Here is a 15,597-nt window from a genome sequence, read left to right as displayed (position 1 = left end):
ATATAGTGAAGTGACATTAGTGCAGTGGCAGGAAGTAAATCCATTTGTAGAAAGCACCATCACATCAGAGATCGAGTCCCGCTTCCTACGAATGTAGGAATTTGGCTAATGGACCAGCCAGTGGTAGCTCAATGGTTGTTTTAGTCGACAAACTACATATTAGAGCAAAAATATACCAAATAATAGAAACGATTTTCTGATGGGTTAATTCTATTGATCCTACGAGAACTAACTCCAAAACCCTTCTATCCTTATTTATTTTGTTAACATTACTTTTAGTCTTATTTTATATTTTTGGTCCTTCATGAAATCTATATTGTTTAAAATAAAGTTCAAATGTACATAAGTACTAGGATTTAACCCGCGGTACACCGCGGGATAATATTTTTAACTTTAAAATTTTTAAGTTTATATTGTATTTATTTGTTATTTTATTATTGTTTTATTAATTTTAAAAATATAAAATTTTACAGGTATTTGATATAAGTATTCAAAGTATAGGATTTTGTAGTGTTTTCAAGGTTTTAACCCGTGTGGTATATGTATAGTCTAATAATACATTTATTTCTTGGTACACATCTAAAAGTGTTTAAAAAAGAATCACTTAACTCCCTATATGGGATTAATGCCAACCCGTCTCACCAAAATCAAAATAAGTTGTTGCGTAAAAAAAAAAAATCAAAATAAGTTTTTTTATCAAGTTTAATTATGTTAATTGTTTTACCAAATTAGCATATTTTTAAAGTTTATAATTTTTCCATGTCAGTATATATAGTTAATGATAATTAATAGAATTTCAATTTTTTTGGTAATTTCTCAAAAAATAAAAAATAAATCAAATTATATGGGAGGTTTTCAACATATTTAATGTGACATTTTATAATTGGATTTTCGGTTTAGGAAATTTATTAATAGATATAATTATACAGATTGTAAAATTTTGTTATGGAAAATCTGTTGTATATCATTTAAATTTGAGAGATTCTAGCATCCATAAAAATAGTTGTGGAGATTTAATGGGTTTAAACTTTAATGGGTAGAATTGTTTTTGGAAAAATTGGAATGTATAGATGTTTGTTAAGATTTTATGACAATAAATGTAACAAATATTGGTCAATTCAAGAAAATTTAGTATTTGAGTTTCTCTGCAATGTTATTTATGAAATTGTTTTAGGGGTTAATGTTGTAAAAAAAAATTAAATAAGTAAAACTTAAAGGGTATAAACCAAAATGTACTTCAAAAATGTTAATATAGATGTTAAAAGGAGTGATTCCTATTGTTTTGGAAATTTTATTAAGATGAGAAATCTTGTTTTTAAAAATTGAAATTTAATATTAATAAATTAAATGAAAAAATAAATTAATAGTTAATGCTAATAGCATACTTGTAAATAGATTCTAACTCTAGGATTTATTAGCTAAATCTCCAAAAATGTATATATAGATTATATTATTAGTTATCTTCGTGGCAGCTTCATAAGAGACTACGTCGAAACTGGCAACCACTTGTGCCGCGTTTTTTTTTTTTTTTTTTTCTGACAATGGAAACAAAATCTATATAAATAGAGGGAGATCAATAGGGGGAAGTGAGATCAAATTACACACAGAAACAACACAGAAACAAAAGAAATGGGTGTGAAAAGAACATCATCGTTGGTTTTGTACACTCTCTTTGTCTTTCTTCTTCTGCACCATTTTCATTCCGTGAGTTCATCACGACCTTCCTCAGTTGGTACGAACCACGAGGCTCTTCCTTTGAATGACGACTCATTAAAGTCAGACGTTGTTGGGTTGGAAGGAAAGGCTCTGGAATTAGCTGTCGTCATCAAAAAAGGAGGCGGTGGTGGAGGACGTGGCGGCGGTGGCAGCAGGGGAGGTGGCAGGAGTAAAAGCCCTAGCCGGCCATGGATTCCGGTTTATACGGGTCGTAGTGGGTCGGTAGGATCGCATAGATCAAGCGGCAATAGGAATCTTCAAGGAACAGCGCGTGCGGTCGGTTGGTTAGCTTTATCATCAGTGTTAACCGGCTTATTCTTGGTTCAGTAGTTGCCAGAGTATTTGTTTGCCATTTAATTTATTGATTTTATAACGTTTACATTTAATGTGCGATCTGGTCTGGTCTGAAATTTATTTGGGCCCAACTGTAAGTAAGGTCTGCATTGTAATTTTTTTTTTTTTGATAGGGCATTGTAAATTTATTGTAGAAAGCAATCCTTAGCCTTGATGTGTAATTATTTTTTTAGTATAGCGTTTGTAAAGGGAGAAATAAAATATATTGTGTAGTTTTAAACTTAAATATATTAAAAGCGCGTATATAATTCCAACGCTAACATTTTAAACCTCACCGTTTGACATATCTTGTAAACCAACTATGAACTATGCTTATTTGTTTTAGACCAAACAAAAAAAACACATAAACGAACAACATATATAGATCAAGCGGCAATATATGTTTGAAGCCCTCGTTTGGGCGAAAATTAATTGCTCTATATCTATCACCACATGACTAATATTTATAATTAATATTGACTTGATTATTTCGAAACAAATTTGTTTAGAGGTAATCGATGTGCTGAAACCTCATGGTGATCGGTCTGTTTTCTCTATCAAATTGGAAGAGCTTCTCAATCTGAAATCTTAATTAGTTTTTAACTTTTTTTTTTAATAATCGTTTTGTTTGTTTTAATGATGTTTAGGAAAAGTAGTGAGCAAAGTACTTGTTTTTCTTATATATATATAAGCGTTTTGTTCTCTTTTCAAATATATCCTTTTTTCAATTGATTATGTAAATACAGTTTTTTTTTGCCCTGGAAAAAAAAAAAAATATGTAAGTTGTTGTTTTTTTTTTATCTCTGTAAGAAAAGAAATAATTATAGAAACGAAATGAATATAAATAGCTAGAGAGCAAAAGGGAAAGGTGAGAGAGAAGTGAGAAGACACATAAGCAAAAGAAAATGAGAAATACATCGTTGTTCTGTTGTACATTCTCTTCATCTTTCAGCACACATATCCTTCCATTAGCTCACGACCTTCCTCCGTTGCTACGAACAACAAGAACAAGACTCTCCCTTCTTTCAATGCCACCAAGCCGGATGATGTTGTTGTTGGGTTTGAAGCAAAGTCTCCGGAATCAGCTGTCGTTATCCGAAGCAGCAGGGGAAGAGGACGTGGTGGTGGCAGCAGCAGCAGCAGTCGAAGCAGATCACGCGGCGGGAGACGTAGAATCTTTCCGGTTGGGGCTCCGCATTATTCAAGCGGCAGCAGGAATCTTCTGGGGGCAGGGTGTTCGGTCGGTCGGATGAGTTTATGGGTTTTAGGTGGTTTAATCTTGGTTGCATAAGGATTATGTATGAGGTCCGGTTTAGTTTGGTCTGAGATTGATTTGGAGCCAACGGTAAAGTACTAGTAGGTCTGTCTAAGTTGTCCATTATGGGGTTTGTATATATAGTCTCAAAAAAAGACTCAAACCATATTATCGAATTAAAATGGATTTCGTATTCAGACACCAATTGATGTTTTAGCAAAACATATTATTATTAATGAAATCCATAATAGCAGAAATTAAATATTCGAACCAATATATAATTAAATGTTGGAGTGGGCATTTTGAATATTTTCAGTTTGGTTAATTATTATATTGAAGTATTGAACTAAGGAACGAAAACCAAAAATGTCATGTATACGTACGTACGTTGCAAAACCAAGATCGATTAGCTCCGCATAATCTATCCTCAAGATCCAAGAGTTAAGATGCAGCCGCTCAATTAAATTATCCATGATGATGATGATCACAAGACTCGAGATGAAGAAGCAGTACATGCATGACATGTTCCAAGACCGAAAGGAAAAAAAAAGTTATTATTAATTATGTCAGGTATATATGAGACATACACCACATACACACTCAAGGTATGCCCAATACTTGCTTATAACTACCCAAAACAGTAATCACCACAACACGCTTGAAAGGTAGTCAAGACACGCCACGGCAGATGGTCACATGCTCCCAATAGCTAGGTTTGTAAAAATATGTTTGAAGGTTCTGATCAGTTTCAGTTTCTATTTAAAGAATATAGAGGAAATAAGACTCATTGATGATTTAGAGAAGTATTGTATCATATAATTGACTGCATATGCATATATCAATGTAGTTGACACAGTTTAGAGAAGAAAAAAAACTCATGTCATGTCGAAGGTGCTGATATGGTTGATAATGAAAATAATTTAGTTTTATCTACCCTTCCATTCTCAATTTAAATTTGCCACAATATTTAAGTATATATGATCAAACTGGTTGCTTCATGAGTTAGGGTTAGGGTTGACACTTGTAATAATCTCTCTTAATTAACTATTGATTGACTTGAACCAAAAAAAAAAAAAAAGAGTTAATTAACTTTGAATACGATAACTTGGACGGAGCCTTAAACACTCCAACCAGTGCAAGATCTCCGCGTTCGGGTCTCTCTCGACCACCACAACAGTAGCCGTGATCTGCATCACTCCTCTATACGAGCCAACGCGACCGCGAACACGAGCCACGGCTCCAATTCTGATATTTGCGGCTTGTTTCCGCGCAGCCCTTGCGAGGAGCAGAATCGTGGCTGGATCCCACCGGGAGAAGTAAGAAGAGGAGAGCTGGTTGAGCCAGAGGATGCACGTGACGCAGCCGGTGCCATCGTCGACGTCGAACTTTAGGAACTTAGGGGTCAGGTCGCGAGAGACGATTGTGCCCACTGTCTCCACGCGTGAGACAAACGCCCCGCTGCCAACTAAAGAGAAAGAGTTGGATTCTGTAGGCGACTGTGTCAGGCAGTGGATGTCACGCGCCACGAGTTTAGCGTGTATGTTTAAGAGTGATCGATCCATGGCTGGGCTGAAGAAAAAAATAAAAAAAAGATGAACAATTTGCATATTGGATAAAGGAAACTGAATTAATTGTTTATAAAATTTAGAATGCCTCAAGTACAGTGTGCAAGCAGTTAAAAAAATCAAAATCATTATAAAACTTTTTTTTCATATACAAACTGTTTTATTACTTTTTTGGTAGAGTACTTGTTTTTATTATGGAGGTGTTAATTTCCGTAACCAAACTAGGATTTATCCCGTGGTACACCACGAGTCCATTTCTTTTATTTTTTTGTTTGTTTTATAAATCAATAACCCCGTACATTCTAAAGAAATTAACAGTCAAATGTTTATAACAAATAGATCAAAATTTAAATTACATTTATGTATTAGTTTTGTTTAATGTAATATTATATAATTGTATGTGACTGTTAATTATAGGATTTAACCCATAGTTTACCGCAAAATAATTTGTTCTCAATTTAACATATCTAATATTCTAATATTGATAATGTTAGCAAAATAATGAAATGATAAACTATTTGTGTAACACCAAATTAATGATAACTAAATTTATATTCATATTGATCCAAATCATTCGCACAATATAATTTTATTGCGTGTTATTTTAAATTTTAATTGTAAATATTCATTATATATTAAAATAACTCAAATGTAAAATAATATATATTTGGAAATACTTGTTTGGTTACAAAAATCCTAAAACAATTTTTTAAATATATATCCGTTTATAAAAATTCAAATTACATCATATGCTGAAAAAAATCTAAAATTTTATTAACTTTATGTATTAAGTAGTAATTCAAATAATTAAATGTAAGATTAAATAAAAGTGAAAGGAGAATTCTATTTTATTATAACATATTGCTTTAAATTAGGTAGATAGATTTTAGGAAATTAATATTATCAAATACGGAAATGATTGTGTTTGGTTGTAAGGATTGTAGAGAATTTAGTTGGAACTTGTTTGGATACAAAGATAAGAGAGGATGGCACAAAAATGTACTTCAAAAATGTTAAGATAGATGATTATTATAGAATCTATGCTTTATAGGTGATTTACTTAACCTTCTTGAGAATTAGAAGGTACTGCAGTAAAGAAACCATAGCATGATAGATGACAATTTTGAGTTCTTACTATATGATGCAGAGCAGCACTAACCAAGATTTCAATGAATTAGACACAGTTAACAGACAATGCATAACTCGTTTTTTTTTTCTTTTTTTTTTTTGGGTAAGAGTAGGAGAAACTATTGTATGGTGCGATGTCATTTTCGAGTTTACCTTTGCTTCAGATGCAGAGAATAATAAAGTCCACAAGTTAAATGCATCAAGGACAGTTGATTACCATTTACAAAAGAAATCAACACCTTTTTCAGTTTCTTCTTTGATAAATTAAACAGAACCAAAAAAACACTAGTGATCTGGACTCCTGGACTGTCACTTATATTAATATACTTGAGTACTCTATGTCCTGATTCCAATTTGTGTATTTCTAAACAAAAAAAAAAGAAGTGTAGTTTTGTATACACTAGTGAAATCAATTTATTAAGTTAGAGCAAGAGGAAAAAAAAGTTAAAGCTAAGTCCATGACCATGACGCTACGAAAGATATACTAGAAAAAGCGATCTAAAGAACTCATACGTGGACGTACGAGGTGGATTTAAAGTGGGTGAGAGAATGAGACACGAAACTTCTTGCGCATATGACTATTACTTGGGAGGTAAGCCATACCGCGTACCTAATGGTTCAATTCCTTATGAACTAAAAGCTAATGAAGCTTCCTTGACCAAAAAAAAAGAGAAGCTAATGAAGCTTCAACATAATTAATTATCTTATCTATGTGTTTTTATGTGATTAGGAAGGCTAAGTAAAGTATTTGCTTACCTGTGACTTATTTGCGGACCCAGAGGATCTTCTAACTTAATCTGCAATTTAGAAAAAAGAGCAAAGTAATAAGAGTAATTAGACAAACGATGCGCATCAAAGCATGAATATAATCATTCAAGATGATGACTTTAGTTTCCAACACAAAAGAGCTTAGGCCGTATATACGCAGTATTATTCTAGGTTCGATTCCAGCTCAGTGCTGTGCAACTACGAAGCTAGGAGATCATTAGAAAAGAAGGGTTCACACAAGAGGATAGTCTTGTTTTATGGCTTCACTGTAATTTGCAATTAACCACACGCAAAAGTGAACATCAAAGGTTTAGGTGAGTCTATAATGCTTCATTGGGAAGTAATTTAAAGAGGCATGTCATAAAAAGGAGATAAAATTTCCCCTCAAAGAAAAGCAAACTCACATACCACTATAACAAGAGGATACATAGAAATGTTACCAAATGGAGAAGATGATTCGGATCTCATGCGTCTGGTGAAGGAGCTTCAAGCTTCTCTAATGAAGAATGATAAGCTGGAGAAGGAAAACCACGAGCTGCGTCAAGAAGTCGCTCGCCTAAGAACACAAGTAAGCAATCTTAAAGCACATGACAATGAGAGAAAATCAATGTTATGGAAGAAGTTGCAGAGCTCATATGATGGCGGCAATACAGACGGATCTAACCTGAAAGCCTCAGAGAGTCTCAAATCCAACACAAAGGGTCAAGAGGTCAGGAATCCAAATCCCAAGCCAATGGTCCAAGCACAGTCTACAGCAATAAAGCCACCACCACCTCCACCACTTCCATCAAAGACAACACTTGGAAAAAGATCTGTACGGCGTGCTCCAGAAGTTGTAGAGTTTTATCGTGCCCTGACGAAGAGAGAGTCTCATATGGGGAACAAGATCAATCAGAATGGAGCTATGTCTCCTGCATTCAGCAAAAACATGATTGGTGAAATCGAGAATCGCTCCAAATATCTTTCAGATGTAAGTACAGTAAAGTATAAACTTTGTCCACAAATAACTTAGACAAAGTATTATCTAGGTGCAGAGTATTTACTAAACCATTAGAAAAACAGATTTAACATGGGCAAGAAAAGATCTCCTAACGGTGTTTGCGCATTTGCAGATTAAATCTGACACTGACAGACACAGAGATCATATCCATATCTTGATAAGTAAGGTGGAGGCCGCAACATTTACAGACATATCAGAAGTGGAGACATTTGTGAAATGGATAGACGAAGAACTATCTTCTTTAGTTGATGAAAGGGCAGTCCTAAAGCATTTCCCTAAATGGCCAGAACGCAAAGCAGATTCACTAAGAGAGGCTGCTTGCAATTACAAAAGACTAAAGAGCCTTGAATCAGATATTTTGTCATTCAAGGACAATCCAAAGGATTCTCTGACGCAGGCTTTGCAAAGGATTCAATCGTTACAAGACAGGCGAGCATGTATAAAGAATATAGTAATTACTAGCAACTTCCTGATCTTATCAAATAACACGAGTTAATAATGGCTTTTCAAAATCTTCAAAAAATTTCAGGTTAGAGGAAAGTGTTAATAACACAGAGAAGATGAGAGACAGTACAGGGAAGAGATACAAGGACTTTCAGATACCGTGGGAGTGGATGCTCGACACAGGATTGATTGGACAGGTAGCTACGTGACTAATTAATTCTGATTATGATGAAATCTAATAACACTATACGTTGAAATACATACACCACTACTTTGACAGAAGATTTACCTTGTTTCAGCTAAAATACAGCTCGCTGAGGCTAGCTCAGGAGTACATGAAGCGAATAACCAACGAACTGCAATCAAACGGAAGCGCTAAAGAAGGAATTCTTATGCTTCAAGGGGTTCGATTTGCCTACACAATACACCAGGTAGATTAAACTAATCTGCTATAAACAAGCTTTGTTCATATCTATTTGGTTATTTACTAACAACAAACAATTCAATTCAGTTTGCTGGAGGTTTTGACGGAGAGACATTACGCGTATTTAATGAGCTAAAGAAGATCACTACTACTACTACTACTACTACTACTACTACAAGTGAACACAGAAGATAAAAAAAGGATGTAAACAAAACTGTTGACACATCTCTGATAAAAAAAAAAAAATCTAGCTTTGTTATGAATTTGAGTATAAAAGACTTGTGTGGTGGTGTGCAAATGACTAAGAGAAGGGAACCATGTTGTAATCTATAGCTTTTGAGATTACGCATTAGATATGTATGTAAGTAGTAGGAGGACTAAATTATTTGATATGCCTAAGTATATCTTGTTTATCCTATAGTTTTCCAATGCAACTAGCAAAAACACAAAGCCCATTCTCAATTCCAGATTACTACTCATGTCAATGTTTAATAAACCCACTGGCGAAGACGAAAAACAGAACAAGAAAAGAAGCGATGAACATACCTCGGCAGTTTTCTTCAATCATCACCCATCGATTTTTCACAGTTTGAGTTTTTCGAGATTCATGGCGCTTAAAACCCAATTTAAGAAGAAATTTAAATGGCGCTCAAAACTCAAAAGACAGATTTTTGTGATTTTTTTTTATTTTGAGGATCTGTAGAAGCGACAAGGCTCTCTATTTCAAAGAGCAAGGAAGAAGACACTGATCACTGTAATAAAATATCTTAGTCGGCAACACAGGCCCAATAAGTATAAGCTATAATAAAATATCTTAGTCGGCAACATAGGCCCTATAAGTACAAGCTAGTAGTATAAAATAATATAATCCGACCCGGCTCCGAAACTATCGGATCCGTAATGACCCAAACCAAGTAACCAACCACCACGTATTTGATCTTATCCGGTTATCCCAATGTACCACTCACTCATCAGGACAACCGATTTTTTTCCGGAAAAAGGAAAAAAAAAAAAGAAGGGTGCGGCTTCGGTTCTTCTTCCCTTGCTCTCCAATCTCTTATTATCCGTTTGATTTTTTCTTTCTTCTTCCTCTTCATTAAATTAATTCAAATCAAAATAACAGAAAGAAGAACAGCGACGGTGGTTTCGATGGGGTCAAGTGCATCGAAGAATAGTGAGGACGATGACGATGGTTCCAATGGCGGAGGAGGTCAGCTCTACGTTTCACTCAAAATGGAGAATTCTAAGGTTGAAGGCGAGCTCACTCCTCATGTCTACGGCTCTCTCTCCCTCATCGGTTCCTGGGATCCTTCCAAAGCTGTGAGCATCTCTTTTTTTTCTTCGTCTTTACTTCCGATTCATCCATCTGGATTTTGATTGCGTTTCTGCGTCGTCCGTTTTTTTTTTTCCAATTTTGATTTAACAGCTTCCGATGCTACGTGAATCTGCGTCAATGTCGGAACTGAGCTTCGTTGTTCCTCCTGATCACGGTATTACTCTATTTGGTGGACTTGTTTAGCGATCGTTTAGTTTGAAGCCTATGTTTATAATCAAAGCTGCTGTGTTTCTGTGAATTGTAATCTAAGCTTCTGCACCAACTCTTTTGGTTTGGTTTCGTGTATAGAGACTTTGGATTTCAAGTTCTTGTTGAAGCCAAAGAACAGGAATACGCCTTGCATAGTGGAGGAGGGTGAAAATAGGCTTCTTATTGGTGGTTCGTTACAAGGGGATGCTAGATTAGCTCTGTTTAGGCTGGAAGGTGATGTGATTGTTGAATTCCGAGTCTTCATCAAAGCTGATAGAGTTTCTCCATTTGATCTTGCTACTAGTTGGAGAGCTTACAGGGAGAACCTCCAGCTTTCTACAGTACGTGGAAGTCCTGATGTCAGCATTAATCCTGATCCAAAATCTGTCGAGGTAAGTAAGTATCCGCAATTCAATCTATCTGTAATGTTTTTGGTTGTGTCAATCCTGACAAATGAAAACTTTGTTTGATGTATCATAGCAGTGTCCTTCAGAAAGTTTGGAGCTCGATCTTGCGCATTATGAGGTTCCAGCTCCTGCACCTTCTGCAAACTCGTCCCTTGTTTATGCGGCTGACAATGCCGAGAATCCACGATCTCTTTCAGCTTCTGGTACTTTTCTTAATGATAAGACTACAAACACAGCACCAAACATTTCTGAAGATTCTGATGATAGGGTTGATGGATCTCCATCTGCAAAGGTGCTACTTTGATTAGTTGCTTGGTTGATGCAGATCCTCCATTAATTAACTTCCGGCTTTCTTATTTAATCATTGCCATACATCTCACCCATAGGAAATGACGATCATTGTTCCCGATTCCTCAAATATCTATTCGGCTTCAGGAGAGGCTGAGTCCAAGTCAGTGGGAACACTCTCACCGTTTCAGCAGAAAGATGGTCAAAAGGGACTCTTTGTTGACCGCGGTGTTGGCTCCCCTAGGCTAGTCAAGTCTATTAGCGCAAGCTCCTTTTTGGTCGATACCAAGCTAATCAAGGTTTGGCCTGAGCTAGTTTCTATTCAGTGGGGTCATCTGAAATTTAAGAATTTTTTTAATATTGTTCTCACCCTTTTATTCGTTTTGTATGTTAGAATTCAATGCCAGCCGCTGCAGGAGCTGTTGCCGCAGCAGCAGTAGCTGATCAAATGCTTGGACCGAAAGAAGATAGACATCTAGCTATTGTCCTGGTATTTTTAGACACAAAGATGTTGTCCATAGTTTTTACAGGTCGTTTAGCATATGTTTCCTAGTTTGACCGTTGGAGCTGGACGTTGTTGTGGCTGGTTATTTTCTTTAACTTATAAACGTAAATGAAAAAAAAAATGAAAAAAAGGAGACTGGATGTTCTATTTCACACCGTTCCCGTCAAAATTGTATCAGGTTGGCTTGCCAGCTCGAGGAAAAACTTTTACTGCAGCAAAGTTGACAAGATATCTACGCTGGTTGGGACATGATACTAAACATTTTAATGTTGGAAAGGTTAGCTATTATTTTGTTGGTACGATCATTGATTGTTTTAGCGTACCCTGTCATAACGCAACCCTTGTTGGAAAGATTGACTCAAGCACTGCTCCGTTTCTTTGCAGTACCGACGGCTTAAACTTGGAGTTAACATGGTAAGGCTGGTTCTTAAACCGAGGGTTTTACAATTTTCTGTCCTCGTTTTGTATGATTTGTGATTTAAAACAAATGAGTCTTTTGTAGAGTGCTGACTTCTTCCGAGCTGACAATCCTGAAGGTGTAGAGGCACGGACTGAGGTAAATGAAAATTGAACAATTTTGTTAAGCCATTTTCCGACTGTGTCTTCTAATTTGTGCGTCTAAATCTTTCTTATGATATTTTCAACTTAAATTCGTCATATTGGGAGGTGTTTTGTTCACTGGTAAATGTTAACACTGTTTATCTTCTTCTTTGCACATAGTTTTAATATATCACATGCCACTAGGTAGCAGCACTTGCAATGGAGGACATGATAGCTTGGATGCAGGAAGGTGGTCAAGTAAGTATCTTGGTTAGAAGTAAGTTCCTGGTTTTTTTATCTTGCATTGTAAATAGTTTTTGGCTGTAGGTTGGAATCTTTGATGCAACTAATAGCACACGAGTTCGACGGAATATGTTGATGAAAATGGCTGAAGGAAAGTGTAAGGTATTGAAGCTTTGATATACTGTGATGATGTTTCTCATATAAAATGGCACGATTATTCTTCTGTAAAGAGCATGATTGGTTAGTAGTGTTTATTTTCAACGAATTGCTTTGATGCAGCGCCCAGAATGCTGTCATGACCACCTTCGGCTAATATTGAATATGGAATTATCCTTCGTAACTGATTCACCTTTTATCTCTTATGCAGATCATTTTTCTGGAAACGCTATGCAATGATGAGCGCATTATTGAAAGGAACATACGTCTTAAAATCCAGCAAAGTCCTGACTATTCAGAAGAGTACGATGTTTACTCCGTAACTTATACTGTATTTTTACGTTCTCCTTCACGGGTCAACTAAGTTTTATCCTACTCTGCAGAACGGATTTTGAAGCTGGAGTACGAGACTTTAGAGACCGTTTAGCCAATTATGAGAGGGTCGGTATACAAACTTGCACTTTCTTAACGTCTCTTAAAAGCTTACCTAACTTTGCTTTATTGCATTATTATCTTGGTACTTGATACAAATGTTGAGCTTACTCTTTTTGCCAGGTTTATGAGCCTGTAGAAGAAGGTTCTTACATCAAAATGATTGATATGGTCAGCGGGAACGGTGGACAGATACAAGTATGTCTCTATCTGATTCTGTTTTGGTGTTTCACATGGCTATTTCATGTAATCTTAATCTCAATATGATACTTGATGGTTTTGACTCTTTGTGACTTTTATTCTATTTTTGTTGCAGGTGAACAATATTAGTGGTTACCTTCCTGGGAGAATTGTGTTTTTCTTGGTAACAAATCCGTAATTCAGAATCAATAGGCTATATCTCTTACTTGTTTTCTATATTGATACGTCTTTAGCCTATTGGCAACATGCACAAAATTAGCTTATAAGTAATATACTTGCATAGGTCACTGTGTCCATCGCCAACAGACTCAACATTCATCGGCTGATATAGAATATAATTTAGAGTGGTCACAACATCTTAGATTTTTGAAGGCGCTGATTTTTCTTCTAGGTGAATACGCATCTCACACCACGACCAATACTACTCACTCGGCATGGAGAAAGCATGGATAATGTTAGAGGCAGAATTGGAGGAGATAGCGTAATAAGGTATGTTCTCTGCTCTGTTTCCTCCAAATTCTGTTTGATTGTTTCGGTGTTTTTTTTTTGGTTTTCCATCACATTTCCTTATGAATCCATCACATTTGTGAGATCACCTCATGATATGCTTATTTTGATCCAAATTTGTTTTTCTTGTTTAAATGAAGAAATATGTCTCTCATAACCTTTTGCAACTTTGTAACGCAGTGAATCTGGAAAACTTTACGCAAAGAAACTTGCCAGCTTTGTTGAAAAGCGACTTAAATCAGAAAAGGCTGCTTCGGTAAGTACCACAAACAAGCTACAATATGTGGGAATTTGGTGCATTAGAAATTGTGTTTAAGAAAACTTGATACTTGACCTGGGTACAATGAAACACGTTTCACAATTTGAGAATTCAATTGGAAGTTTCTGTTAAGAACTGAACCTTTGCGAACTCTAACCCTTTCGTTTCCAATTGGTATAACTTATCCGTGATAGCTGGTTTATAATGGTGAATCTATAGGTTACACATTTGATATCTTAACTACTTGATCGATGTAGGATAATGTCATGCCACTGCATTTCTTGCACCAATAGTTAGGCAGTTCTCCCTCGCTTTGCCTAGATAATCATTTCCTCCGTTTAATCATTTTGTTCCCAATGGGTTAAACTCTAAATCAGATGAATTCAGTGATAGAAAGTGTCTCAGGATCAAGAGAGACCATCATTCTTGGTTGATACAATATCAATTTAGATTTAGTACACCATCCCACTCATTTAACTCAAGCCTCTTTTGGCACGGGATCTCAAGGGATCAATCAGTTCCATACTTGGTTGGTCTGGAATAAAAAAAAGTTATTTATCTCAGATTTGGACCAGTACACTTCAGAGAACAAACTTAACAGCAAGTTCCATTGTCGGATTCCCCAAGGTTGGTGTTTACCTACTGCGAGAATGTCTTCTGGCTCTTGAGGTGTATAATATTTTGCTGCGAGGAAATCGATTTCTCATATTTTCATCTTAGGTGCAATGGCGGGCCCTGGACGAGATCAATGCTGGAGTTTGCGATGGGATGACATATGAAGAGGTAAAGAAGAACATGCCAGAAGAGTACGAGTAAGTGACTTGGTCAAATCTGTATATGTAAAAGAGCGTCATTATTAGTTGCGACATCGATACCCTCGTGAAACAGGCAATAAGCTATCAGACTTCTCTAACTCATCTTGTGGTGCATATGACTGCAGATCTCGGCAAAAGGACAAATTACGATACCGATACCCTCGTGGAGAGTCCTACCTTGATGTAATTCAACGGTACGTTCTTCTCCTGTTCTTCTTTTAAGTTTAGTCATAAACTAAATCACAAGAATATATTGCTTCCTTGACAAATGCAGGCTTGAACCTGTGATCGTTGAGTTAGAACGACAAAGAGCTCCTGTCGTCGTGATATCTCACCAGGTTATATTCCGGCTTAAACTGTAATACTTTGAAAAGAAAAAAGAAAACCACAAACCTTATACTTTGCTGTTGAACCCTCTGACTTGTCACTCAGTTCTAATCTTCCTCTTTCTGATGATTTTTTATGCAGGCTGTTCTGAGAGCCTTGTATGCATATTTTGCGGATCGTCCTCTCAAAGAAATACCCCAGATCGAGGTAAATCTGAATTAGAATATGTATGAGTGATAAGCTTTGAGAGAGTTTTGGATGCAAGCCATATACATAATAATATTTATGAATGTTCGAACAGATGCCACTTCACACGATCATAGAGATACAGATGGGAGTTTCTGGTGTGCAAGAGAAGCGTTATAAACTCATGGACTGAATCCAAACAACAACTATTTCCACAAATCTCGACAGCTCTCAGTCTTAAAGTTTTTTTTATTTTACCACTGCGAGTATGGTTGCAGATATCTCTGGGCTGCATTTTGGTAACCCAGTTCTTAATTTATCCACCAAATATTTTTATTTATACTCCCGAATGTCCTGTAATTTCAAAATGTTATACGTATATTCTTCATAATAATTAAATTTAATACTACAGATACAACTGAAATTACTGTCTTGTCGATTAATTTTTAGGATACCGTTCAGTTCCTTGGGTTATGACCGAGACTGATTAACCGTTATCTCTGAGTGTGATATAGTTAAATTTTAGAAATATTTTAGAAACTACAAAAATAAAAATAATTGAAATAAAAATAT

At 35.8% G+C, this 15,597-nt stretch overlaps 5 protein-coding genes across 14 annotated transcripts; 4 read left to right on the top strand and 1 right to left on the bottom strand.

Annotated features, from left to right (window-relative positions):
* The first annotated feature begins 1,523 nt into the window (after positions 1-1,523).
* Positions 1,524-2,296, top strand: LOC104754879 (uncharacterized). Its single transcript, XM_010477164.3, has one exon. It carries the CDS (start codon positions 1,630-1,632, stop codon positions 2,044-2,046), a length of 417 nt encoding a protein of 138 aa, XP_010475466.1. The 5' UTR covers positions 1,524-1,629; the 3' UTR covers positions 2,047-2,296.
* A 286-nt stretch (positions 2,297-2,582) lies between these two features.
* Positions 2,583-3,353, top strand: LOC147923276 (uncharacterized). The gene is made up of 2 exons (XM_087495177.1): positions 2,583-2,592; positions 2,952-3,353. The coding sequence occupies exons 1-2, from the start codon at positions 2,583-2,585 to the stop codon at positions 3,338-3,340; spliced, it is 399 nt and encodes a 132-aa protein (XP_087351303.1). The 3' UTR covers positions 3,341-3,353.
* Positions 3,354-4,223: 870 nt separating this feature from the next.
* On the bottom strand, positions 4,224-7,321 carry LOC104759102 (CST complex subunit STN1-like). The gene is made up of 3 exons (XM_087493810.1): positions 7,206-7,321; positions 6,754-6,794; positions 4,224-4,873 (listed from the first exon to the last, which is right to left on the bottom strand). Exon 3 carries the CDS (start codon positions 4,864-4,866, stop codon positions 4,390-4,392), a length of 477 nt encoding a protein of 158 aa, XP_087349936.1. The 5' UTR covers positions 4,867-4,873; positions 6,754-6,794; positions 7,206-7,321; the 3' UTR covers positions 4,224-4,389.
* On the top strand, positions 7,018-9,049 carry LOC147923275 (INCREASED PETAL GROWTH ANISOTROPY 1-like protein 1). Of its 2 annotated transcripts, none has more exons than XR_015585700.1 (5): positions 7,018-7,735; positions 7,878-8,202; positions 8,295-8,406; positions 8,509-8,640; positions 8,721-9,049. XR_015585700.1 is itself a non-coding variant. In XM_087493809.1 (5 exons), the coding sequence occupies exons 1-5, from the start codon at positions 7,199-7,201 to the stop codon at positions 8,826-8,828; spliced, it is 1,206 nt and encodes a 401-aa protein (XP_087349935.1). In that variant the 5' UTR covers positions 7,018-7,198; the 3' UTR covers positions 8,829-9,049. The 2 variants fall into 2 exon arrangements, 1 of the variants encoding a protein (XP_087349935.1); XM_087493809.1 differs by having other exon boundaries at positions 7,878-8,194.
* A 421-nt stretch (positions 9,050-9,470) lies between these two features.
* On the top strand, positions 9,471-15,448 carry LOC109124704 (6-phosphofructo-2-kinase/fructose-2,6-bisphosphatase). Of its 9 annotated transcripts, none has more exons than XM_010477162.3 (24): positions 9,471-9,652; positions 9,757-9,953; positions 10,060-10,123; positions 10,258-10,550; positions 10,642-10,857; positions 10,952-11,152; positions 11,248-11,343; positions 11,537-11,635; positions 11,743-11,772; positions 11,861-11,914; positions 12,103-12,156; positions 12,226-12,303; positions 12,509-12,600; positions 12,681-12,738; positions 12,853-12,927; positions 13,046-13,093; positions 13,322-13,419; positions 13,618-13,693; positions 14,261-14,323; positions 14,417-14,508; positions 14,637-14,705; positions 14,786-14,849; positions 14,980-15,045; positions 15,140-15,448. In XM_010477162.3, the coding sequence occupies exons 1-24, from the start codon at positions 9,589-9,591 to the stop codon at positions 15,215-15,217; spliced, it is 2,325 nt and encodes a 774-aa protein (XP_010475464.2). In that variant the 5' UTR covers positions 9,471-9,588; the 3' UTR covers positions 15,218-15,448. The 9 variants fall into 9 exon arrangements, 6 of the variants coding, with proteins under 6 accessions (XP_010475464.2, XP_087353155.1, XP_087353159.1 ...); XM_087497029.1 differs by having other exon boundaries at positions 14,204-14,323; XM_087497033.1 differs by having other exon boundaries at positions 9,538-9,652; positions 11,248-11,439; positions 14,204-14,323.
* Positions 15,449-15,597: the final 149 nt, after the last annotated feature.

The sequence above is a fragment of the Camelina sativa genome, chromosome 17 (assembly GCF_030686135.1).
Source record: "Camelina sativa cultivar CO46 ecotype springtype chromosome 17, ASM3068613v1".
In the NCBI taxonomy this organism is placed as follows: domain Eukaryota; kingdom Viridiplantae; phylum Streptophyta; class Magnoliopsida; order Brassicales; family Brassicaceae; genus Camelina; species Camelina sativa.
This window is presented reverse-complemented; position numbering and strand designations above follow the sequence as displayed.